The sequence below is a fragment of the Cheilinus undulatus genome, linkage group 8, assembly GCF_018320785.1.
Source record: "Cheilinus undulatus linkage group 8, ASM1832078v1, whole genome shotgun sequence".
In the NCBI taxonomy this organism is placed as follows: domain Eukaryota; kingdom Metazoa; phylum Chordata; class Actinopteri; order Labriformes; family Labridae; genus Cheilinus; species Cheilinus undulatus.
The window spans coordinates 23,124,829-23,151,788 of NC_054872.1; the positions used below are offsets into that span (position 1 = coordinate 23,124,829).

A 26,960-nucleotide genomic window follows, 5' to 3' on the forward strand; every position below is an offset into this window, starting at 1 on the left:
AGCTTCGCCATTCACACACTTTGGCAGCGTTAGTTTGTAGAACTCAGGTTACTATCAGAGTTGCATGTCTTCTATCTAATTTTGTCTTGTCGCTCTGATTAGACTGTAATAAATGTGACAGACCGATTGTTCATCCATCATCTTCCAAGATTTTTTTTGAAAGGACCAAATGCTCTGTATAGGATGTTTCCCAAATTAATGTAAAATATATCCATGCAGTGGATATATGAAAGGGTTTATCTGTCGTGTCAGGTAAAGAAAAACTTCTTTCAATATGTATCAGTCTTTGGCATTAAATCCAGCCTTCCCAAGAGTAAACGGCAAACTTGCTTTGTCTAGCATGACAGCTCTGTCATGGCAGCAGTGACAAGAAATAGACTGTTATATCCATAAAAATGAAGAAGGTCCATGACCTTGAAACTTAAAACATATGCACAACGTATGAATCATTCTTTAAATTAATGTGGACATTAATTGCATAAATTCCTCATTTAAGACCTTTAAATGGAGGTAAGAGTTCTAGAGACTCATAAGAACTGACTTTAAGTACATGATCTTGTCAAGATATTAAATGAGAACTACAGTGCAGTGCTAGCCAAAAGTAATTAGCAAAAGCTAGGAAAAGAACCGCCATTATTGCTCTCCAACACACATTTTAAGACTAAATATTATCAAATAAGAATAATAACAATTTATAAACAAAATTATTGAGCACAAGTTAGAATATCAAGTTACTCCATCACTACTGTCAAAGTCAAGCTGCTAGCTACTTAGCTATTTTGCTAGGTATTTAGCCTGTTTTTAACTTTTAGGAGTCACAATACTGAGCCAATATTTGTCATGATAAAACCATTTTAAAAATAAAATCACATCCAAAAATGGAGTCTGACATAGTTCAAAATATGATAACATATATCTGCTGAACACACTGGTAGATAACAGACTACCAAATACAGCTAATACCTGGATAGCAAAATAGTGCCAAACAAAGAGGCTTTTTGTGTGAAAAATAAAATGCTTCAAAAAACTTTGATAGAGCATAAGTTTGAGCCAGCATTGTGTTTTGTCCCATTTTACCAAAAACTTGCTAAGTTACATGGAAGTAGTGTCCCCATGTGCTACACTGTATAGCCTAGCTTCTCCTGAATGACCAGCCAGTCTTCTTAAAGGGGCAACTCTCACTAAAATCACTGGAAGCTAATGTCACTACTACAGCCAAGTACCTCATACGACCAAACTTCAAAATACAGAAAAATCCCTTTAAGTCCAATATCAGAAATATGAATCAAAGGGATAAAAATGGCATGAGTATGGCTTTAAGTTTTTTCTTTTGTGTTTCAGTCTATTTTTTTTTAACTAAATGGAGCAAATATGTCATCGAGATGTTAGGCCACTGAAATAACGTCACATTACGGCCCTCCCAATCCTCTATGACTTTACAGGCTGGACCATGGTGACCAGTTCTTGAACCTGTGCACTGTGAAACAGTCCACCACAGCCTCAGCCAAGCCTCCTGCAGCTAGCCCTTTCCACTTCACACTGAGTGTGTGTGCAGCTGGCTTATCACTGAGGATCAGCTATGACAGCCAAACCTGCCCATAAAGTACCCACACTCTGCTCTGCCACAGCTCACACAGGTTACAGTCTTCACTTCAAACCAGGTCCGGTAAATCCTCTCCTTTTCCTCTGCTTAGATTCAGAAGATCTCCTCCAATCTTCTCAAAATTCATCTTAAACAGAGCTTGAAGACTAAGCCTCCCTCTTGTTTTCCTTATAAAATCATAGCTGGTGTTGCTGGTCTTCAATCCACTGATTGCTTTCCGCATTTCTTAATAGGAAAGTTTTCATTGCAGAAAAAGCAGAATGAGGGATCTAGTGTGTCTGTAATGATGCTGAGGCCAAACGCTGAAACACTCATCCAGCCTCAGTCTGCCATGATACAACAAATAGTCTATTCACAGTTATGAACTGGTCACAGGACTTACAACAGCAGCTGCATGTGTCACTGTGCCATGCCTCTCTGTCCATTTTTCTGCTCTGTTACTGAAATACATTTGCTCACAGATCCGAGGAGTGGACATGATGGGACTCATACGTCTGATAAGATATTTAAAAACAACCTGTTATCACTACCAGGAACTATGTCACTCTTGCTCCATGAGCCAGACTCATGATACTGTGATCAAACAAAGGTGTGGGTTAGGTACACTCCTCACTTTATACCAGCTGTGTTTCATATGGAGGTCTACTTTTATATCCAGGAATAGTTTTGTTTATGAAATGACTCACTTAATCTGGACTATGAATTTAGATCAAGGGACAAAGCTATGACTGAAGGTAAAACACTGAAGGGGAGCATCAATCATTAAACTAGCTAATGTGTGTTCAGACTGCAAAATGTGACCAGACCTGTTGCCCACAGACATGCAAACATATTTATGAAACCAGACCTAAAAAAATCTGCTGATATGACATATATTAAGAGACAAGGTTTAGAGTCCAATACTTTACTATTAAGTGTATTTTCAGTAGAATAATTTTATGTTTTTCAAATCTTAGAGTTGGAAAATGTCATCTGTCATAAAAAACACCACCAACTGCTTAAAGTTGTTGTTATGCAATCAGAACATTTCTAATAATCACTGTTCTTGTAAGACGCCAGCATCATGCACTATTTTTGTGCAATCTGACTAAGAAATTCTCAATTGCCGGTTCAGTAAAATATTTTCTAAAAAACTGATGTTAAGTTGGAAAAAGACAATGTTTCTGTATATCAACAAGTGCTGAATAATACTAGAAAAATGGCATTGTGTTATGTTTTCTTTCTGATACATTTATTATGATATGGAACAATAGATTAGATCAAAATGAATCCAGTGAGATCATGTAGATTTAAATATAGGGAAATAACATTTGAATCACCCCTCCCTGAGCTGCAACCTTAACATGGAGGGGTTCCCAAGGCAAACAGGTCCTAGGTGAGGGACCAGACGAAGTGCGGCTCAAAAACCTTGTATGGCAGAACGGCAGGACAGAATCCAATCTCCCTTGCCCGGACGTGGGTCACCGGGGCCCCCTCCAGGAGCCAGGCCTAGGAGTGGATCTCGATAGTGAGCGCCTGGTGGCTGGGCCTGCACCCATCGGACCTGGCCAAGCACAGCCCAAAGAGGCAACGTGGGCTCCCCCTCCCATGGGCTTACCACCCGTGCAGGGTCAGATGCGATGTGAGCTGGGTGGCGGCTGAAGGTGGCGGCCAAAAGCGGGGACCTTGGCGGTCCTATCCTTGGCTGCAGAAGCTGGCTCTGGGGACGTGGAACGTCGCCTCTCCGGTGGGGAGGGTTGAGGTTGAGCAGTACCAGCTAGATATAGTTGGTCTCACCTCAACGCACAGCTTGGGCTCTGGAACCAATCCTCTTGGAGAGGGGTTGGACTCTTCCACTCTGGAGTTGCCCTTGGTGAGAGGCACCGAGCAGGTGTGGGCATACTGATTGCCCCCGGGCTGGCAGCCTGTACATTGGGGTTTACCCCAGTGAACAAGAGGGTAGCCTCCTTCCGCCTTCGGGTGGTGGGACGGGTCCTGACTGTTGTTTGTGTGTATGCACCGAACAGCAGCGCAGAGTACCCACCCTTTTTGGAGTCGCTGGAGGGGGTGCTGAAGAGCGCTCCTTCTGGGGACTCCCTCGTTCTGCTGGGAGACTTCAATGCTCACGTGGGCAATGACAGTGAGACCTGGAAGGGGGTGACTGGGAGAAACGCCCCCCCCTGATGTGAACCCGGGTGGTGTTGCTGGACTTTTGTACTTGCCATAGGTTGTCCATAACGAACACCATGTTCAGGCATAAGGGTGTCCACATGTGCACTTGGCACCTAGACACCCTAGGTCGCAGTTCAATGATCGACTTTGTAGTTGTATCATCGAACTTGCGGTCACATGTCCTGGACACTCGGGTAAAGAGAGGGGCCGGAGCTCAACCGATCACCACCTGGTGGTGAGTTGGCTCCACTGGTGGGGGAGGATGCCAGTCAGACCTGGCAGGCCCAAATGTATTGTGAGGGTTAGCTAGGAACGTCTGGTGGAGTCCCCTATCAGAAGGTACTTCAACTCTCACCTCTGAGAGAGCTTCAACCACGTTCCAGGGGAGGCGGGGGACATTGAGTCCGAGTGGGCCACGTTCTGTGCCTCTATTGTTGAGGCAGCTGTGGCCGTATGGTGGTCGGTGCCTGTCGTGGCGGTAACCCCCAAACCCGCTGGTGGACACCGGCAGTGAGGGATGCCGTCAAGCTGAAGAAGGAGTCTTATTGGGCCTTTTTGGCCTGTGGGACTCCAGAGGCATGCTGACAGGTACCGGCAGGCCAAGCGGTTTGCGGCTTCAGAGGTTGCTAAGGCAAAAACTCGGACATGGGAGGAGTTTGGAGAACGCCTTGGGATCCCCCGAGAAGAGCTGGACGAAGTGGCCACGGAGAGGAAAGTCTGGGCTTCCCTGCTTAGGCTGCTTCCCCCGCAACCCAACCTCGGATAAGCGGAGGAAGATGGATGGATGGATGAACATTTGAATCATACAGTCTTAAGTAAAGTTTTATACCCCTAAGTCTGTTTTGACTTAAGCCAGCATGATAAGAGAAAAAAAAGCATTTGCAATAACATTGTTAAATATTGTTGAAAGGTTATGGCATGCGATAAATGCACTACTGATAACAAACAGTAACCAGTATTAGCCTTAGCTATAGCTGCTAACAAGGTGTTTCTCCCTAATACAAATGGCATGAGATCATAGCCTTCAGTTACCAGGCAAACTGTACGTTACAGAGTGAGAACGTTTTTCTTGTTCTGACCACTCAATTATGAAAAATATAATTAATTTAAAAACCAAAAAATCTGACATCCCTATGACTGCACAACCAGACCTCAAAACCCCATTTTGATGAGTTTCTCACTTCATGATTATCTGCCCAACTGAGTTTTCTAAAAAATAAATACAACTGCATGAGCACTGATGTGATTTGAGGAGTGTACGAGACAATTTGATTACGTATGCTGTGAACTGCATATTCATGGTAATACATGGTCACATAGAAAGCATTCTCAGGTACCTCTTGTGATGCCAGGAGATGCCCCAGGGTGCCTCAGCACCCCCGTTAAGAAAGGTTGGACAAACTGATTTTTCTTTTGTCTTGGCTTTGAGGGGAAGTACCAGAGATTTTAAAGAGCCAAAAAACAGGATCAGCAGAGCCAGCAGGGGAAGCACAGTGCTCTGTGTGTGTCCTATTGTGTGTGCATGAGGAACTTTGGCTGTGCTGTGCTCTCTTGTGCTACTGCAATGCTCAAACTACCTTTGAATTGACACAGGGACACCAAACATCACATCGTCAGCATGTTAATATGAATGTCTCAAGGCATAATGAGGGCAGAGCTTTATTATAGTGCTGTCAGAGTATGCACTATAAAAGCCTTTTGTGGGGTGCATAAGTAAACATGCAAGCCAGGGGAGCCTGTCCTGAAATTCTCTGGAAAGTCTCAGGAGTGCTGTGGTGAAAAAGGCTCAAGACTGTGCTGAGCTAAAAAGCTAATATGCCACCAAAGGAAACAGACTGCCCTCATAATGGCTCTAAATGAGCATTCACCATGCACATATTTCATGTTTCATGTATATTATCCAGGAGTTTTAGGCAAATTTCAATCAAAAACAAAAATGTAGAAGAAATGTCACTTAAGTGCATATTCACAAAATGTAGCTACCAAGATATTTTAGTCTTTAGAGAACTACACTATCATCCATTAAGCCTAGCTACTAGCATTGCTTTTAAAACTCTTCAGACCTCTGTTTACTTCACTGGATAGAAAGCGAAAAATTAAGAGATGGACATCAAGCACCATGTGTCCCAACCTTGAACTTTTCTCCTAGAGCAGCAGCTTCTCAAAGACAGGGGCCTCAGGGACAGCCACCCTGAGAACTCTCCGTTTACTGACACCAGCTAAAGAGCCAACTGGCAGCCTCAGCATACAGCTGTGCCAAGGACACGCACAATCAAAGACACAGTTCACAAAACAGGGAGGAGAGGAGACAAACTTTAAATCTCCAGAGGTGATAACTGCTACTTTTTAATGATTCAGAACGATGAGTTGCATTTACTTCCAAAAAAATCAACAAAGCTCAGTTTATCCCACCCAGATGGAAAGCACTATTCAGAGGCGTATGTTGCCCGTAGTTCAGTGGGGGGCCAAAATTCCTGGCATTGGTGCCATTCTTTAACCAACTGAGCCTCTATTCATCCACAAATATGGTTCTTTACATACAGTAGGTCAGTGGGTGCAGCATGTCAACAACACTGACAGTCAGAGCGCTGCAACTCCCTGACAGGATGGATGAGCAGGGCATGATAATGTTACGGGCTTAGTGGGTTGATCACTCCCTCAGCTCAGCAAAAATGACTCATGCCTTCAGTCCTAAAAAGCAAAACAGAATCCTGAAAAATACAGGGCTAAACTGTGCATGTAGCAGTAGTGTGCACTGGGAAGGCTGCTCATGTGTTGCTGTCTTTGTTTGGCTGTGCATGCTGCAGTGGTGTAGTGCCAGTTTGCAGGGAGGGAGGGCTCAGTGCATGATCATTAACCTGCTGCCACACATGCTCACAACACCCACTGCTCCCAGTAAGTGTGTCATGTCCTAATTGTCACAAAAAAAACTGAGAATTATAACTAACTACAGGAAGATTTATATTTTAAGTCAGAATGGTGTTCATTCATAAACTCACATTCGGGGATCACTTTGCAGATGATGATGAAAATTGTGCCCCACATAGGATCCGCTGCAAACCGCGGTACAGCGAGGATCCTCAGCCGACCTACCTGAGCTGTTCACCGGTGACGAGCACCTCAGCCAGCCTCTCCAGCTCCGCTGCTTTCTTCTGCATGGTGTTCCCGATCCCATCCATCTCCCTGCTAACACACACAATCACAAACACACACGGGGTGGGTTTTGTTGCCAAACAGCTTCGCACAATGACATTCTGTATTCAGAAAATGCACCAGTCCTGCATATTTCTAAATGAGTTGCTGTGCAGCAAAGTGTGCAACACAAGTGCACAGAAAGAGGAATGAATGGCGTGAAATACAAAGACATGCAGGGATCCACGCGGTGCTGATTTCACAGAATAAACAAAGGACTGACACCTCTTTATTTCTACGTACCCTTCAAGCACCATGGAGAGCGAGAAAAGTTGATCAATAATCCCTTTGGTGAATGAAAATTCAGATTATTCCATCTCAGGAAACATGCAATACTGCAGGCAGAAGTCACAGCCCAGTCACAGTGAGCCAAAATCTCCAAAAGCACTCCACTTCTATATCCACAAAACCTCCAACACACATTTAAGCAGACATGAAATAATCCTGTTAGAGCTCCCTTGTTTCGTTCGCCTCTGTCTGGATGAACGCATGTAAATACAGCAGTGTGTCCGCGCGTTGTCCCTGTTTGTTTGTCACTGACACACACCTCATAGACTGGATGAGTGCACGTTGTCCTCCACGGTGCTGCCAGAGCCCATCCACACAGCCTCCGCATTGGGAGGACTCTGCTGACGTCACTGGGGGAGTTTACCGGAGGGGCGGGGGTTTAGAGGACTGTGAGTGCGCTCGATTCTCACACCGCCTGGTCCTTTTAATACTTCCGGAGGTGGGATAAATGGGTAATCATAAGTGATCTGAACAATAAACACTTAAGAGAGGTTTACTATTGAAATTCAGAGCTTGCAGTGATTGGCATGCTTTGACACCTGAAAAGAGATTATTTGAGCTGGATGGGGAAGGGTCTCACACATCTTTGTATCCAAATTATTAAAACCACCCCTGTAGACCATATAAAAACCCACACAAATAAATGAAAGAACTTTTGTGGTTGCAATGTGTTGTTTACCTTTCCTTCAACAGGATATGTAGTATTTTCAATCTTTTTAACCCAAAATATCATCCAGGTTTCTCTTTCCCTTTTGCTTCTTGTATATCAAAAAAGCAAATGTCTACCAAGAGTTTTAGTGCTAAAAGCAAGTTAAAATCTGAAGACAACTAACCATTTTGCTGAGAGGATCTAAACATTTTTATCCTTCAAAATAAGTTTTAATTCTGATGAAATGTTTCTTCTGAACAGCAGCCCTTGTAACATAGCATGAATTTGAATGAGGTGTGTTAATCAACAAAAATGTGTCATTATGGAGATACATTAAACAAAAAAAGGTAAAAGTGAAACATTCAGCTGAAATTGGGTTTTATAAAAAAAACTTCATTTTCATTAAAATAACAAGGCACTGAAATATCCTGATATCAGATGGATGCTGCAGTGGTAGGTACATTTACACAGCTACTATATAATACATATCTACATATCTACTATATAATTCTTACAAGACTGTCTACAAGAGGCTTTATTATTCAGATTATAAGAGGGATTTTATACATTGTAATATTATAGTACTGTGACATGGCAACTTGAAGAGCAGAATTTTCAATGAGTCACAACTACAAGTCAAGACGGGTGGATGTTAAGGATATAAATGAGACACAGAAAAGTCTCACTGTTTCGTATTAAAGTTAAGTATCACTGTATGACAGATTATAGATAACTGATATAATTTACCAGTAGTTTTAATAAGTGACATGCTTGTAGTTTTCAAATTATAGATCTGTATTAAATATATTATTGACTGAAGAATGTATCCCATCAGTGAGTGCAGCTTTACATAAATCTTGGACTTCTAACCTAAGGTCAGCAGCCTTGGCAGCCATAGCTGCCCTAAACTGTCTACTGATTTTAATAGAGCAGTCATGTCTCTTTTGAAGACTCCATAAAATCTCTCTTTGATAAGGCCTTGGTAAAATCTTTTCTTTTTCTTGAAGTCATAGTAGTGTTTTAACTCCTGTATCCTTATCTGACATTTTCTGCATTGTTGTGGTCCACTATATTTTTATCTATTAATTTTTGTGTAGCACTTTGTTGCATTGTAAAGAAAAAATAGATATATAGATAAATCTCATCATTATTGTAATAATAAAGGAACCCCAGATGCACTAGGATCTAAATTACACAGCTCTCACGTTAAAGAAAAGATAAAACAAACGCACCCACCCACGATAGATGAAGTCATCTGGTGAATCTTTGGCTCCACTTCTCTGTGTTTATTTTCAGAGTAATGTCTTCTCTGAAAAGTCTTACTTAATATTTTATGGCCTGCACATTGAAGATGTATGTTTGGTAAAATAGTGCTGTCGTGTAAGCTCATGTGGGTTGGAGTGGATCTGCAGCATGAAAAAGTTATAAGAGTTTTATGACCTTATATTATCATACTTGTTTGACTTTAGAGACAAAACACCTAAAACACGGTGTAAATCTCAGAACCTATCATTAATATTTGATTGACCTGGTAAGAGTGAAACATTGTTTACCCAATAAGTAGTGGAAAACAACAGCTTTCTAATCAAGTACTGTTTTGGTTCATGCTCTGTGCATGCGCAGCTACATCCTCCTTCACCTCCCTGTATTATTCCAAAGTGAAATTATGTGGTGGTGTCAGGTAAATTAAAAAAAAAAAACTGTTGCATTGCTATCAGCATACAACATAATACATATCACCTGGGACAAAGCTGACTGTGGTGAACTTGGAGCATTCATTGCATCAAGTCTATACCCATTGTTGCACAATCTGCTTCTAAAGTGAGCTTTGCCACACAGCACATTTCTTCAGCTACATGCAGACTATACTGTAGTTCTTGCTTTGCATTGGTAAATGTTTTTTTTAAAACTATAGGTTCTTATTAGTATCAAGTTGTGATTTTTTTTACTCATATTGCAAATTTGATATTATTTGTTGTATTTGAAGGGAATCCAATTTTTTTCTGTTATTTTCTTTTTTGATTAAGAAACACATTCACAAAAAATAGGACAGCAGAATTTTTTTGTAAACTATTCTCTATTATATTTAGTCATGTGGTAGCTGATAATAAGACTTGATAACATTTGACAAAAAAATGAAAAACAATCTACTCAGGGTTGTATAGGATCCTTTTTTATGTAATTAATTAAATTTTGTTCAAGTGGGAACTGAAATCCAAAAAAAGTTCGATAAGATGTTCAGTGTGCAAGATATGGGGCTCTCTTTACTTTCCTTCTTTATTTCAGAGATATACGTATTTAATCTAATAGCTATTTCACTCCGTTTAAATGTTACGCAAGTCCAGGAAAAAGATGATCTTTAAATTTATATTCAAGAGTGTCGTTGATTTCTTTGATGGTCTGATCATGCCATCTGCTGGCCAATGGCGGGACTCCGAGAAACGACGTTAAACGCAAACATTATTTAATTCTCTTCTTTCGTTTTGTTTTTTTTAATTGTTTGACACACATATATAAAGTTAAGATCATATAAAACAGACAACGGGTTTGACGCAAATAAGCGGCTGATAAAGTAGAAATTAGCTCAGAAAATGTCACGTGACCGGTTTCAAAGCTGACACGTGACACCAAGTGCATTTATATGGGCCAGTGGCGCAATGGATAACGCGTCTGACTACGGATCAGAAGATTCTAGGTTCGACTCCTGGCTGGCTCGAGATTTTTCTGGGCTGATCCGAAAAGGGAACACGACTACGGTGTACTAAGGTTGAAAACCCAATCGAGCTGGAGACAGGATAGGACAATCACACTGTTATATTGCAGTTTTACACCGTAGAAACCACCCATGTTTGTTTGTACCTGGAGTGTGTGTTGGTAACTTTGGCTAACCGTACCCCGTTGGGAGACAACCTAGAAACATCACTTTTCGCCCAAGTTGCCTTGTCAAGAACCTGGAAGTCTATTTTGGTGTTCAAAGACAACGCAAACTAATATATATGTATACTACGTGTTACATTGTGCTTTCTGCATTGAGTAGAGCCACTGGGTAGCACATGTTAAGGAGTAAAATTTGTATTCGTACATGTTGGACATGTTTTACATTTGTTCTTTTCTGAGTACTACGAGGGCCTAACCTTGCAAAGCAGATGGATACGCCAGTTTCCTTGTTTCTCATGTGTGAAACAAATCCATCTGGCGTGTAGGTTAACCAGAGCCAGTACTACTGTCAGTCATTGCCAGCATTTCTATCGACAGCATCAAGAAAATTGTGATAGAATTTAAATCAACGGTAGTGAACGTCGACTTAATTTGATACGAAAGATCACAAGATCGTAGGTTTGACTCTTGCCCGGCTTTACTAACCTTTCAAACAAACAAAAAATCAGTAATTTCACACTATTACTAGGGTGTAAAGTTTTAAGCTTCATTTGAAACGTGTTTTAAAATACTGATTCTGTAATCTAGAGTTAAAGCTTTCTGAACTATGGCAGTCAGTTGGAAACTGTCCTCATAAGCCAGCCCATTACCAATATGTACTGAAGCAAAAAATCTCAGCAACTTCTCCAGCCGATAAATATTCATGTACCCACCAACAAGACCACGATTAAAACGTTTCAAAACGTCTGCATTTCTTCAACGTGGGTTGGTAAGCTAAGGTAGTGTTGAGTAAAATATGCTTACGTTGCTCCATTATGCAGTATGACCGTGTACTACTGCCCGGGAGAGAGCATTACTGGAACATGTTTCCTCTGTGTACATAAATGTATGCTAATAAATCACAGTGCATGCATTTGTACAACTTACTTGCCTGCGCTGAAGCAATATGTTTTATGAAACATTAATGTTTTGTACGCAAAAAAGAAGAAGCGGATAAATAATAAAAATGTGTCCTAATGTAATATATTTATTAAATATTTTTCACAATAATCAAATAGCACAAACGCATTTTTATTCTTCATATTAATCTATATTTGGCTATGAGACTTGACTTCAAATAAGAAAAGCAACTTTAGTACTACATTAGTAAATCCAACACATGAATAATATGTATGGCAAAGTAGGCAACCAAAACTGTGTTCATCACTGCACAACAAATAAGTACGAGGGGTTTTGCTCAGTCAAAATGAAGCAAAAGATAAAGGAGTACAGGTCACTAATACATGTATTTTTTTTCTTTTGGAAAAAAAAAACTATCTTTGAAAATATAACATACATAAAACCACAGGCCTTATATCAATCCTCATGGATGCATAGAGAGCTCATAGTTCTCTTTGTGCTGACAGCAAACCACGTGACGAATGATGGCTGTCTATTGCTAAACAACTCCTGAATGTACTTGCTCAGACATGACGAGAAAGACTTCATGGTTTGACTGTTAAACCTTACGGGTACAAAGGCATATTCGACCTCCACGATAAAGGCACTATTTTTTATTTTTTGGAATGACTGTGTTCAGAAATATTTTTATATCATTGCATACAGGAATCTTTAAAATGAAAATGAAAAACAATGGATCTACTTTTCCTTCATTAATAGTTTGGAAAATGAAGCAATTTTGAGCTTTTTAATGATGTTTAAACTAATCCCGAACATTATTACGGTATATCCCAGTATTCACAGATCTTTCATATTACATTTTGGGGCACAATCTGCATCCAGAAAACAATATGGACATCTACAGCTTACATGTTTCAGAGTATTACATTATATAAAAATGACATCAAAACATCAGGTAGCTTGATGTGTGTCACTTTCTAAAGTTGATTTATATTCCTATCAGAAGCTTTGGACATAAAGTTTCAAGGTTCATTTTAACTGCAGAACAGGGAACATTAGCTTAAAAAGTACCCTGTACCTGAAATGAGTTGACTATCAGAAAAATGTAAATGAACAAAAGTGATATTTACATTTGAAAAAAATTATATGGCAACCCTTTTGTAAAATATATACGTTACGGTCAATGCATTCAAAGAAGGGCTTTGGTGTATTACAGACTTCATAAAGACAAAAAAAGTATATTAAAACTTCAGTAACACATCTTTAAAAGTACACATCAAACCACAGCAAGATCTGATGCATTGCAGTAATCAATCCTCTACAACAAGAATTGTAACTATCCACTCATGCTGTCAATCACTCTTTGGCAGTTCCTCCATAAATCCACCAGGTGTCTCTGTCCATCCATCCACTGCAAGGATCAGAAAGACGAGGAGGAGATAGATGAGGAGCAGCCTGACTCGATATTCTTCAGATGGCAAGAGTGGCAGAGGAGGTGGCCGTTCAGAGGGTAGCAGCGGTGACCCTCCTCGTCATTTAACTCCATCTTACATTCCTGAAAAATGGAGAAGGAGATGCTGAGAATGGACGATTTAATGCAAAAAAGCATGATAACTAGACTGATTTATACCCTTTGTAAGACTAATTTCCAAGCAGTTAAATCCCTGAGGGGCATAATTGTGGCATTTAGGCAAGAAAGGTCATACATTTGTATTTACAGAAAGATTCAAAGTTGTTTTTTCTAGCATGCATCGGATTAATGCATACCAACAAAGAACAGCTGTTTGGTTTTCATTTTGATGAAACAAACAAAAAATCTTCCAGTAATATGCTGCTTATTGAGAGGCTTAAAAGATGGCAAATTAAAAGCCACAAAATAGTTAGCTTTCATTAACAGAGCTGTTGCTAAGCCCATTAATTTCTATTTTCATGGAGTGAAGGAACAACAACTGTCAATCAGCATTTAAGGAAAAAACACTCGAGTAAAATGATGTGATAAATCTGGATGATGAGGTGTTGCATTCCGGATCTCTTCAGCGTTATATAATTACCACCCAGACAGTAATTATCATCTGGGGATCTTCTCTTGATGAGCATCTCTGGCTCAGTGACACCAAACCTGCAGGTTTCTTCACCGTGAGGCTGTATTTTCAGTGTTGTAGTAGAGAAATGTGATTTGTTTTAACCCACCTCACAGTGATAGCACTCCACATGATAGTCTTTGTCCATGGACACAACTCGAATGGTTTCATCAGAGCCCTGTGAGAGAAATTCAGGCAGAAAACGTAATCTCAAAAAGGAGACACCAAGCTTCAAAAATTTATAAAAAGCAGAGAGCAGAATTTTCAGTACTTTGAACTACTCCTCTGCATTACAACCTTTGAGCTTCAGGGTTTTACAATAAACTCCTTTAAGCACAAACTGAAAAAAACAAGAACTTGTGATCTTAGGATCCTCTGCAACAAAGGAGGTCTTGCAAATCCTCCTGGTTTAGTAAGTATTGACAAAATAAACCAGAAAGGAAAAAGGAAGAGATAATTTATAAATGTGTAAAATGAGCTTTTATGTGCTTTTGCCCCCAGAGAAAAAGCAGTTCCTTTTAAAATAATTTCTCTCGTATTACAATACCAATCTGGCAGGAAACTACCCCGACCATCCGTACAGCACCCAACAAAAACAGTCTGAGCCCCCTACCTTAATCCACACACTACCTCTCCTCTAAATACCAGCCTCACTGCTTGCACAAAGGGGAGGGCAGGGGACATTCCAGTAAAGTCAGCTCTAATTTTGGACATTTCTTTGTTTTTGCCAGCATGTCTTATCTGTGTGTGACCCGTTAATCCCCAGACTATCCATCAGCTCCTCCCTGGAAACACATCTAATAACAGACAAGAGATATCAGGCCTCACATGCAGTCAGGGGAAAATTTTAATATATTAGTGTATCTGTTACTTGAATAGGAAAGTTCAATATTTTGGTCATCACAGAGTTGTAATAAGCTGATAAAGATTCATAAAAGTAAAGGTCATGGTGGTTAAGGTCCAAAGGTAAAGGTCAGGAGGTTCTAGATTTAATGAAGACATAAAGCCGATCTACAAATGTTCCTCTACATGGCTCTAATAAGTTCATCTTGCTCACAGTGGTCAAATTATTCTCCAGAGAATGGGGGAAAAATACATTATTTCAAGATAATAGTGTTCTATATAGCCCCTATATAAAGTATTCACCCCCTTGGATGTTTTACAGTCTGTTTTATTGATCTTATATATAAATCATGGTCAAAAATTTGGATTTTTGGGACAAAAAACCCTCTTTAATCCATCCATCTTTTTCCACTTATCTGGGGCCGGGTCACGGGGGTAGCAGGTTAAGCAAGTCCACCCAGATGTCCCTTTTCCAAGTGACACTTTCCAACTCCTTTTGCGGGATCCTGAGGTGCTTCCAAATCAGACAGGCTATGTAATCCCTCCAGCACATTTTGGGTCTTCCCTTAGGTCTCCTCCAAGACCACTGTACCTGGAATACCTCCATAGGGAGGCAACCAGGAGGAATCCTGATCAGATGCCAGAACCACCTCAACTGGCTCATTTTGATGCGAAGGAGCAGCGGCTCTACACCTAGCTTTCTCCAGATGTCTGAGCTCCTTACCCTAACCTCTAAGGCTGAGCCCAGCCATCCTCTGGAGAAACTCCTTTCGGCCACTCGTATCCGCGATCTCATTCTTTTGGTCATTACCCAGAGTTCATGACCATAGGTAAGGGTTGGGAGGTAGACTGACCGGTAAATTGAGAGCTTTGCCTCTCAGCTCAGCTCCTTCTTCACCACAACGGTCCGCCACAACACCCGCAGTACTGCTGATGCTGCGCCAGTCTGCCTGTCAATCTCACGCTCTTTTTTACCCTCACTTGTGAACAAGACCCAAAGATACTTAAACTCCTTCACTTGGGGCAAAGACTCACTCCCCACCTGGAGGGGGCAATCCACCGTTTTCCAGCAGAGAACAATGGCCTCAGATTTGGAGGTGCTGACTCTCATCCTGACCGCGTCGCACTTAGCCGCGAACTGTCCTGCTGTTGGTCCCCTGCTGAGGAAGCCAACAGAACCACATCAATGCCCCAAATCATCTCCCTAAACATTGTTCCTGCTGAATCCAAGGTTCAAGAATTGGCCGTAGCCTCCTTTCCAGCACCCTAAAGTAAACTTATCCAGGGGGGGCTGAGTAGCCCTGCTTTCTACTCCACCACCCCGGTCTGCCACTCCGCAGCCACTGTCCCAGACCACCACGCAACATTCAAGAGGCGTGCCAGCCATGACAACCCAACAATGTCCAGAGCCTTAAGCATCTCAGGGCAAATCTCATCTACACCTGTAGCCTTGCCCCTGGGGAGCTTTTGGACTACCTTGGTGACCTCCAGCAAGGATATCGATGAGCCTTCCCCTGGACCCTCAGACTCTGCCTCCTCCCCAGAAGACGTGTTGGCCGGCTTAAGGAGTTCCTCAACGTGTTCCTTCCATCGCGGGATGACATCCCCAGTCCGGGTCAGCAGTTTCCCACTCCTGCTGAGAACAGCCTGAGAGGAGCCCTGCTTTCTACTCCTGAGTCCTTGGATGGTTTGCCAGAACAACCTTGGGCCAACCAAAAGTCCTTCTCCATAGCCTCCCCGAACTCCTCCCACACCCAGGTTTTCGCTTCTGCAACTGCTTAAGCAGAGCCCCCGGAGCTGCCTGGTACCTGTCAGCTGCTTCCAGAGACCCCTGGGCAAGCCATGCCCAAAAGGCCTCTTTCTTCAGCCTGACAGCTTCCTTCACCACTGGTGTCCACAGATAGTCTTCAAGCCACAGCTCCTAACAGCTGGAGTAAAATTGCAGCATCAAGATGTGCAAGCCTGATTGAGACCTATCCACACAGACTCAGTGCGGTGATTGGAGCCAATGGTGCATCTACTAAATATTGACTTCAAGGGGGTCATTATTTATGCAGTCACTCATTTTACATTATACATTTTGATTTAGTTGATATTACTTTGGAAAAAATCTGTTTTCACTCTGACATTTAAGAGGGTAATTGTATGTTCCATTATTCGTAAAAAAAAAAAAAAAAAGATACAGATATATTTGCTATATTTTATATATAAGTTTTATTAACAATGCTTGATTAATAAAATCAACGAAGGGTTAAAAACTCCAAGGGGGTGAACACTTTTCATAGGCACTATACGTGCAGGGCTATTTTTTAAGTAGCATTATGCAGAGACATTTACACATGACATTGGCCGCACAAACATCTAATTATGCCATCAGGTGTATTTAAAGTTGATACTGCTATGTAACTCAATATTCAAGTTATCACAGTCACCTGTAAACTGAGGAGAAAGACATCTGAGGCTGGGGTAACTGTAAGCCTGCAGCTTAGTTCAAGCTAAAGCCCTTTGTCGCATGACACCACCATCCATCTTACCACTGATTTCCTGTCATTTCTCTATCAGGTCGCTTATAAAGACACAATGAAATGTCATAGAAGATATACTGATAGAAAATTTAAAAGATCTCGGAGGAACTTTTGTTTTGTTTTGATATTGGTTTCCCTGAGGACAAAGCAGTACCTCTCATCTCTTCACTTTTTTAAACAAAAAATCTCTTAACTTCTTTTAACATTTAAACATATCACTCATCAAGAACATCTGAAAGAAACAAAGGTTTTAGCAGCCTGCATTTAATCACTTAGTCTGTCAACTACCTCACTGCAGTGTTTATATGTATAAAAAATAACTATACAGCAACACTTTTTCTTTATGCTGATGGTAATCAACACAGCCGTCAGTCTGTCTATCTAACGCGTTCTTCTGTTTCAACATGGCATGAGAATTGCACTGCCAGCGTATTCACAGACAACATGCTGACAGCTGTAACTGATTTATGGTTGGTTCCTGTACACTAAGCTAGCCTTTATGATTTATTTATGTACTTCTGTGTTTATTAATACATTTCTGGTGTTGTATTTCTGGTGTTTTTATGATCTGACCTCTCATTTTGGAACTTGTGATCTGTTGCAAATGGCATATGAATGCAATTGTCTTGGATGCTGCTGTGACTGTATTCTTAGTTTGTCTTAGTTTCTTTCATTAAGACTTTTATTAAGGGTTGATAGGCTGGACTGAATTAAGTCTGAATCAGAACATACAGCCTGTTTGAGTGGACTATCCGGATAGACACTGATGTATGAATAATGAGTCATATCTTTATTATCACCCCTTCCATTGTTTCTTTAAATCCCTATTATCTGTTATGTTTGCTACCATGTTTCCCTGTCTTCCACTTCCTTTTTTCTTTCTCTCTTCCTCTATCCCACCTTTTCTGTAGAACCTACAATGGAAGATTTGGCCTGTTTGAAGAAGTTTTTTGTTGCAAAGTGTTTGATTATGTTGGTTTCATGTTGGGTTTAAATAACAGGAAAGACAGTGCAGTTTAGGGTCTGTTTCCAAACCACTCCCTACCATCTCTCTCTAAACTTCTTGGCACAGCCATCCTTGTTTGAAGGGTCTGCCACATTGAGTGCCATCCAAAACCTTGAAGTGGAGAGTTACAGTGGGTTGCCGTATACTTTAACGGTAAGTATGCACCAATGCTGACTTACAGAGCAGGTGTAAAGCCTTTTCTTGTTTTTCATGGGAGACAAACTATCTCAAGCTTGAATACTTACAAACTAAAAGATAGTAGAGTCATCCAGGGTTTACATTATACCAAAGAGCTAAAGTTAGCATTTACACATTTAAATCTGAGGTTTTTTTGAATGGATAAAAACTTTCAAAAACAAATTGTCTTAGACATCAGATTCAAAAGACACCAAGTTTATAAAAGATGTTTTGCCAAAAATGGGAGGTCTTCTTTGTTTTTACAAACTGTGGATTGATTCTATCAAGTCAAATGTTTTTCTGTAGCCAACTTGTTATTTGAGTGACATAAAACAGTGGTTAAATTAAGTTCCTGTTACTGTGGGAGTGAGCGAAGTTGTCCCAAACCTTGCTGAGCTGGTAACAAGTATACCCTCCACTTTAATGAAGGGTACTCTATTCAGCTGTGGGCGCAACAACAGACAGAGCAAACTCAGTGCTGGAGTATGACGTTGGAGGGACAAGTCTGAAAGTGAGCCCTGGTCACGAAGTATTCATTTTGTTAAAGTTAAATGTTGGCATTCTTTGAATAAAGTATGATTGATTTCCCATATTATTATGTTAACATATCTACTTAGTTTATGGTTGCTAGCTTACCTCAGAGGGCAGGATGGGCTGGTTACAGGCTGCACATTTAGGGGCCAGGACCCTGTAGGAGTGAGACAGAGGATTTCATAGATTTGTTGCAACTGCAAGCAATTAAATGAATTTAAATCAACTCTTTACAAAGACCGTAAAGGTCACAGTTTATATTTGATGTCCCTCTCCTGACCTTTAAACCCTCTCTTCCTCCCTCTCTCTCCCTCCTGACTCTGACTAAACTATGACTGGTCTAAGAGATGCCAGCTTTGCAGATGTGCTGGCTTCCTCGCACACACGTGATTCCTCAAATTCCAAAAAGCAGTACAAAAACAAAAAAGCAAAATGAATTCTTTATTTCACACACATGGCTGGCACCTGGAGGTCCGGAGTGAATAACAAAGAGCCTCTCAGTGTGGATATGCATGACTGTGGTTAAAGTAAAACACGTACTGTAAACACAATGAGGTTTGTCTGATTTAATTAGTGTGGAGAACATGTGAGAGCTGCCAGACAACCATCGGCCATGTGCACGGCTGTGCTGAACAAGCTGTCCCAGCAGGCAGAGGAAAGGCTGAAACTGCTGAGGTCCAACAGGTGCTACTGTTTGTAAGTTTTTCTGCAGAATCCCTTTTTTTCTCACACACAAGAAACTTTGATTTTTCACTCAGATGTTAGAAGTTGTCCTTGCAGAAGAGGAAAGAATCATGGCTGCACGCCACTCTTCACACCTCTAACTGGACAGTGATCCCCCTCCTCCTCCTCCTCCCCCTTTTATCCCTGACTACACTTCTCATGTGTCCGTCACACGTGGCAGAGGGAAACTCAGGCGACCCTTCTCAACCAGATCCTGCAGTAACGAGGGAAAGTCAGGGGAACTGGGAATATGAAACCTGGACATTTTTTCCTTGTCATGCTTAACTAATTCAACACAAATAAATCAAACTCATATGCCTGCGAGATACTGAGCAGCATATGACACTTACCTGTGGTAGTCTTTGAGACAGTAGATTTTATTTTCAGTGTCCACTGTGAAGGGCACTCCATCAAGGCTCTCATTACAGATGACACAGCGGAAACAGCCAGGATGGTACGACTTCCCGAGGGCCTGCAGGATCTATACAGAGAGGAGTGAGTGAGAAATTGTGGGAATCAATACTCTGATTCACTCTGATACAGCTATTTTATATTTCCTCACTATCTGTATCCAATAAAGCTGAAGTAGTCACTGCTTTTACAAAAATCTCTGCTTTTAGATTTGATAAATGTTTTATGATCCCAGAGGGTATATTGAGTTTTAACACTAGCTAAGAATAGGACAAAGCTAAGAATAGACCTGCAGAATACTAAAGCATTTATTTAAGGAAAATTCCCACCAATCAAATGGAGCAGAAAGAAAAGTGCATTAACTGACTGAAGAGAGAAGTTTTGTTCTTGACAAATACAGTCTTAGTGACAGAGTGCAACAGGTTTCTGCATACATCTCCTTGAAAAATCCTCTTTTTTTCTGAAGCACATCTTCTCTTAGTCATATTGTTTTTTTATGTATGTTGTTTTTGTGTATGTTGTGTTGTTATGTTTGTGTTAACCCATGAGACTGCATGTTAGTGTGTGTATGTCAGGCAGAGAGATGAATAATGAGATTCAATGCCTTCTCCTGAGTCTTTATCCAGATGTGCCCACAAAAAGCTCATTTCTGTTGAGGAGACTAAAGCTCTGCTAAAGTGCACACACTCACCATGTCCATGATCAAATGTCCACATGCGTTGCACTTGTCTGCAGACTGCTGGAAACCGGAGTACTTTAACAGACAGAGAAAAGAAGACAGTGAGGTCATTGGAATCTGGTTATTTAATGGATGACTGAATTCTCCAACTTTCAGATTCAGACTGAGCTGTGAGAAACTCCACAGTTCCTTTTAGTCATACTTTAAAGTAGTATACTGTATATGATCAAGCATATGCAGTTTACAGAAACTCCTCCTTAAAACTGAAAAATAAATAAATAAATAAATAAAAACAAACAAACAAAAAAACTTTTTTCCCTCTCTAAAGGTGCATCTCCACAGTATGTTATTTTGAAAATCTTGAGCATCAGTACCATAATGGATTTAGATGTTTGGACTTCTGATTACATTCATCTGTAAAGTGAGAGTGGTTGAGATTGGCATTTTACTGATGCTGTATTTGAGTCTGTCAGATCAGCATTATTATGTGTTATTATACAGGAACAGTGTCATTTGAGAGAAGCCACACTTCAGGCCCGGCAGAAGAGCAGACATAATTAACAGCACGCAGAGGGATCACAGCCACAGTACACTTATTTTGGTATGAATTTCTTCTTTAATTGAGCAACTAAGAGGTTTTGGTAGAGAAGTAATTAAATGAGGTTTATGCAGAAAGAGGCCCTGGGCTAAACAGACAGACAGAGAGCTTGAGGACATATTTGCACCAAAACAAGCAAACATACAAAAAGGTTGGATTTTTTTATAAAAACAATACAGGCACAATGACTAGATAGTAGTGCTCACTAAGGATGTAACAATACCTTAAAAAAACAATTTAAAATTCATTCAAATATGGACAGTTTTAATTGATTTAACACAAGTTTATATTGCATTCTTTTTTTAACCACTAGAGGGCACTGCTGTTGAATTCTCTTATTTGGCAGTACCGGAAGCAGAGGCATATGTAGGTTTCACTTTTTATAAAGAAAAAACACCCTACTGTTGAATTTATTACTTTACAATCTCAAAATTGAAAGCAAGGAAACAAGAATATTTAGCATTTTGTAGTAAGAGAATTTAAATAAAAGAACAATATTCATTCATACATCCACTTCACTTTCATGTCTATAAAAATTGTGGTAAAAACTTATTTAAACCTAGTGTTGTAATGAGGAGGGATGCATGATATTACTGACATGATATCAATATGGGTAGATATTATGTCCAAATTTCAACTATTGGTATCAGCGGATATGAAAATTCTGCCCATATGTTGGCCCAACATATGGGCAGAATTTATGAATAAGAGTGCATTTTAAAGCAGAATAAAAGGACCTACCTCAGCTGAAGTTGTTTTTCATCCTTACTCTTTAAACTTTTAAGTGAGTTGTTGAATTCCGATTGATACTAGCTAAATCAAACACTATCAATACCTCTTTTGTTACTACAGCAATAAAAAATGGCCCAATTGACACCCAAAACTGCTTAATTTAGTTTAGTGATTTTTTTTATTTCCAATTTGCTAATTGGATAGTTAACTAAACAGTGACCACATACTAATATCTGACATACAGGTTATAGCAAAAAGCAAGATAAATCAGATTTTCCTAAAATAATGTTTAGGGTCTACCTACAAGAAAAGATTACCTCTGAATTATAAATAATAAACCAAAAGAAGTGTCTGTAGTGATTCTGCTCTGTCTGTACTTTTTAAATGTTTCATATTTATGTCAATTTATGGGTGTTGGTTTTAATGTATGGCTGTGGGGCTGTCATCAAACTGCAGGTTGAGGGAAACTTTTAACTACCTCGAGACACACTTACAGTGCTTCACAAATTTATTAGACCACCTGTCATATTTGTCTCAGAGACCATCCAGCATCATGAAGTGCTTTAATGCAGACTCTTTCATTTTCAGTGAGCTCTCCACGTTTTACCTTTTTGAACGGGAATGAGGGATTTCAAACTGAATTCACCTTTTTATAAACACATTTGAGCCGGCTCATTGGGCTTTTCTGAGAAGTCAGATATTAATAAAGCATAACATTCAACCACCAAAACTAATTTTTCTGTTCAGGAATGCAAGTAAATAACTATAATTTGACATATTAATCAAGACATAATAATGTGCTTTACTATTTTTTCTGTTTTTTTGTAAATCAGTACATTTGAAAATTCATGGATAACAATAACAATTATATGTTAGCATTAAAAATATCATTTTGGTTATAGAGCTTCTACATATTGGTGTATTAACCATTGCAGAAACATAAAAAATGATTTTGGTAATTACGAATGCTGTTAATTTAGGGCAGCTGTGGCATAAACCTTACTTTGGGTGGTGGTCTAATAAATTTGTTAAGCACTGTATGTTAGCAGAAGCTTCAAAAGCTGAGTAAAAGAGGTATTAAAAGTATTTGCCAACTAGTGAATTAAATAATTAGTGAGGATAGAGACTGTGACAGAGGGCAGAGCAAAGAGGCACACAGCAGGCAGGCAGAGAGAGGCATGTCTTCACCATTAGTCTAATACAATCCTGAATCTTACTTCCTCTGCAAGGGTGTTGGTCTATTTTTAACTTCTTTAGAGCACAACTGCTGTGAAATAATCAATAAATAATTTATTCTTTCACCATGTTGTCACTAGTCTGATTTAGCAACAGGACAACAGCACTCACTCTTATTTGATCGCCTGTCACTGTGTACTGTGTCTCTCCACTCACTCTACTTTTGGATTGAAATACAAGGGTACATGTTTCTGTGCTGTTGGCACTATATATAAAATGATTTTTGTATTGTTAAAAGCTCATAGTATCGAAATAGTATCAAAGGATTGTAAATTTTGACAACCTTACTTTAACGTGTGTTCCTTGGAAGGAAGTTTGGGGTTTGAAATACTGCTAGTTTAAATTTTTGCACTTGAGAAGGAATGGGTTTTTATTTTGCTAGTTCAAACACTTTATCAGGACTGTCTCAGGGAATCACCGTATTAACATTCTGTTTAATCAGGAGAACTATTTTAATTACATTTAATTTCTAATTCTGATAAGACATCGTTAGAACAAAAAAATATTTTAAAAACATATAAATCAGTATCCATATCTGTATTGGGTACCAGCAAAAATCCAATATCGTGCATCATTAGAAATACATTTTTACATTCTTCCAGCTGACACATTAAAAAATAAACCAAAACGTTAAATTGTGTTTTGCTGAGCACATCCCAGCATTATGCATACTAAAAGTAGACACAATCATTTTGCACTGGTGTGCATGGCCTTCCTGCCCTCCACCCTATAAACCTGAGTGAAACAGCTTCTCTAGTTACTGACCTTCTTCCAGTCCCACCCAAGGGAGAAAACTGATATGAATTGGCTGCATTGGATGCTCAAAACTGGGCCACAAGGTCACAGTCTCCAATTGATATTCTGTGTTAAGTTATAGGCTGACAGACTATATCAATGGAAGGGGATTTAGAGGGAAAATGATACAGTCACGTTTGTAAGCCTTAAGACACAGAGGATGTCTGCTGATTGAAAGGGTGTGTATTTCAGTATGAACAGCCCTGTGAAAGTTTCTAACATGAAGGTATTTTTGAGTCCCAGCAAAGGTTGAACACCATCATACTGTATGCACACTAGATATTGCCTGTGTATTGACCACTTACCAGAAAGTCCTCTTCACAGAAAACCTTTCCTCCAACATAGTAGAATGCCTTCCCTCTCAGCCTTCGACCTGCAGAAACAAGAAACAGACATGCATATTTGTATCAGTTCATTTAGAAGGAGGTTTTTTTTTTTACAACTGATTGATTAGCAATAAGTAGATGAAACAAAGTTAAGTCATTGACTGGCTGCTTGAATAATGGAAAGTCTCATAAAGCCATGAGACTGGTCTCAGGAAATAGTTACAGCACTAATGCATAAAGACTGCAGTGATTAATTATACCCATTTGAAGGTAATGGACCCTCTTGCAATATTCATTATATCCTGCTGAATCCCAGGCAGATAAATCAAACAAAAGAACCTATGGTGTGATGGTGTCTTAATATAATGTAGCTGGGACAAAGCGCAGGCTGCCGTCAGACATGTGACACATCTGGATCAAGCACATATAGGGAAAAATGCTGATCAAATCAAACTCCTAGACAGGTGGGAGAGATTAAACACTCTGTTGGATTTTATGGCAACATCGAAGCAAGACCTCCACCGACCTGCTATTCTTCTTCTTTGTTCCTTTATTCTGTCTTTCCACATGCTGTGTCTGCTTCCTGTCTGTCTGTGTGTTTTAATAGTTCTATGGTCTGGATCTGGCGTCTTTTAGCAGCACACACATGCTCACAAAACACACACAACAGCAGAACCTCTCTGCTCACTTCACGTTGCTATTCCTGTCAAGGTCCCACAGGAAGAGGGAACATTCCTCACATTTTCCAAGAGGGAAGGTGAGGGAGGGGACAGCAGGGGGAGAGGAGGGGGTTAACCTCAGTAAACAGGAGCCATCTTTATCTCGCCTGCTCCATCTCATGCTCTGTTTACCTGATAACTTTATCCAGATAGTCTCACATGCTCATTTACGCACAAGGAATTGCACAGTTTCAATCTCAGGATGAAGAAGAAAAGCAGATGTAGGGGAGGCCATAGACAACTAGGCAACAACTAGTCAGTACTGAAAAAAGAGATATGTGTTTATTTGTATAGGACAAGAATCAACATGCCAAAATATCATCATCCTGACTTTTGATACAACCATTGAATTGATGGTTCCAAATACTGACATTTTACTGTAAAAATACGCTGATCTAAACAGATTTTCCTGCCAATATGGCTCACTGGATGAAGTGTGATGAGAAATGAAAGTGACACCAAATTGCAGAAAATAAAACTAGTATCAAGTTTCACTGTGGGAACTGTATCATGTATCGTCATGCCATAGCGTATCATGAATTAACTTGTGATTCCTACCCTAATTTGGAAAAAAGTTAAAATGAAACTTAGCCTTAGTTCAAACAGGAAGACTGTTTCATTTCCATTCATCCTTTCACTCATTAATAATAAAAAAATCACTTACTTAAAATTCATTTACTCACTTAAATTCTGAGCCAATCCCTTTTCATCTTAGATCCAATCATCATGCAGCTGTCATAGTCAATTACTTCAGTGCAACCGCTGCAACCCTCCTCCTCCCCAGCCACCTCCATTACGTATCATCTGTGTTCAGGTTCAGCTCTTTTATACCATCCTGCATCCCTTCATCACTCCTTCCACGTCATCTCATCTGTGTCTGGGTCCCGCTCCTCAGAGGTCACTCATCTTATCCTACTCCTTCCATCACTGCCACCAGCATTGTCTAGAGTCCATAGGGGTGTATCCTATCCTGTTGTCAGCCTCGCTACCTCTTCAAGTTCAAAAAGACATCACAATGGAGTCTATTTTCCAAAGACATCTCAAACATTTCCAAACTTATAAAATAAATAATTGTTAAACTCATATTAGGTCTCTCCAGATTGAAATACCCATACATCACTTCCATTTAAATTCTTTGTCATTAGAGAAGAAAGAGACTAGATCTCCTAGTGTGCTCTGTGAAATCCTAAATTATTGCTGTCTTAAAATAGGAACAGGGATGATAGAAAGTCAAAACTTTTCCAGTCTTGAATGGTCATTGAACATGTAAATAAGTAATGCATGATATTGAGTTTTAGCCTTTAAACACCTCAAAGTTTAAAGAGTGCTACAAGCTCACAATTGTAACCCATGGTCCTATGATATCATTTTATATCTATCACAGACTTGTTATTTGTAAAGATTTCAAAACATATCAGGGCAGGCTTTCTTAATATCAGAAAACATCTCATTATGATCAGTAATCACTGTCACATGGAACCAGGATAAAACTTAGTAATGTGATTTAACTCATTTAAAACACGGGAAAATAGGGGCAAGAACAGAAAGAAAAAGTTAATGGCCATCTTATGATTAAGCTTTTTTATCAATGCCACATTATACTTTTCTGAACAACTGATTGATTATTTGATTATCTTAATGGAATAAAATGGGTATGACGCCATCAAGGCTTGCATGATAACTAAGTTTAGAAGAGGCATGTCATTTCCATGAGGCCAAGGTGTGGCAGTGGCTTTGAGTCATTTCTGACAGATTTGGAATTGTGTCTCTAAAGGAAGAGAGGAATGAGGGGGATGAAAGTCAGATACGGGCCATTCCTCTTCTTCACATTCCTGTCTTTTTTCCACAGAGTCAGAGAGGGAAAGCTGTGAGCTTTGCAGAAAGATAAGAGCTTAATTAAAGTCAGGAGTCAGGGCTG

The 26,960-nt window shown here is 39.9% G+C and overlaps 2 protein-coding genes and 1 non-coding gene across 7 annotated transcripts in view; 1 reads left to right on the forward strand and 2 right to left on the reverse strand.

The window, feature by feature from the left end:
• Window positions 1–7,535, reverse strand: part of deptor (DEP domain containing MTOR-interacting protein) — a 53,161-nt gene extending 45,626 nt beyond the window's left edge. Inside the window, exons 1-2 of one of the 4 annotated variants that reach the window (XM_041793515.1) lie at window positions 7,190–7,535; window positions 6,754–6,937 (exon numbers count right to left, since the gene is read on the reverse strand). In XM_041793515.1, coding sequence (XP_041649449.1) covers window positions 6,754–6,929 — 176 coding nt within the window. In that variant the 5' untranslated portion in view covers window positions 6,930–6,937; window positions 7,190–7,535. Of the gene's footprint in view, window positions 1–6,753; window positions 6,941–7,189 lie in introns of all 4 variants that reach the window. The other 3 variants (XM_041793514.1, XM_041793517.1, XM_041793516.1) reach the window with 3 other exon arrangements.
• A 2,991-nt stretch (window positions 7,536–10,526) lies between these two features.
• On the forward strand, window positions 10,527–10,599 carry trnar-acg. Its single transcript has one exon. It is a non-coding gene; the product is annotated as a tRNA-Arg (tRNA).
• Window positions 10,600–11,776: 1,177 nt separating this feature from the next.
• The window catches only part of LOC121513381 (LIM domain-containing protein 1-like), a 30,541-nt gene continuing 15,357 nt past the window's right edge, over window positions 11,777–26,960 (reverse strand). For both annotated transcript variants that reach the window (XM_041793110.1, XM_041793111.1), the window contains exons 4-9: window positions 24,303–24,370; window positions 20,649–20,711; window positions 19,897–20,027; window positions 18,929–18,980; window positions 13,851–13,919; window positions 11,777–13,215 (exon numbers count right to left, since the gene is read on the reverse strand). In XM_041793110.1, coding sequence (XP_041649044.1) covers window positions 13,081–13,215; window positions 13,851–13,919; window positions 18,929–18,980; window positions 19,897–20,027; window positions 20,649–20,711; window positions 24,303–24,370 — 518 coding nt within the window. In that variant the 3' untranslated portion in view covers window positions 11,777–13,080. The remainder of the gene's footprint in view (window positions 13,216–13,850; window positions 13,920–18,928; window positions 18,981–19,896; window positions 20,028–20,648; window positions 20,712–24,302; window positions 24,371–26,960) is intronic.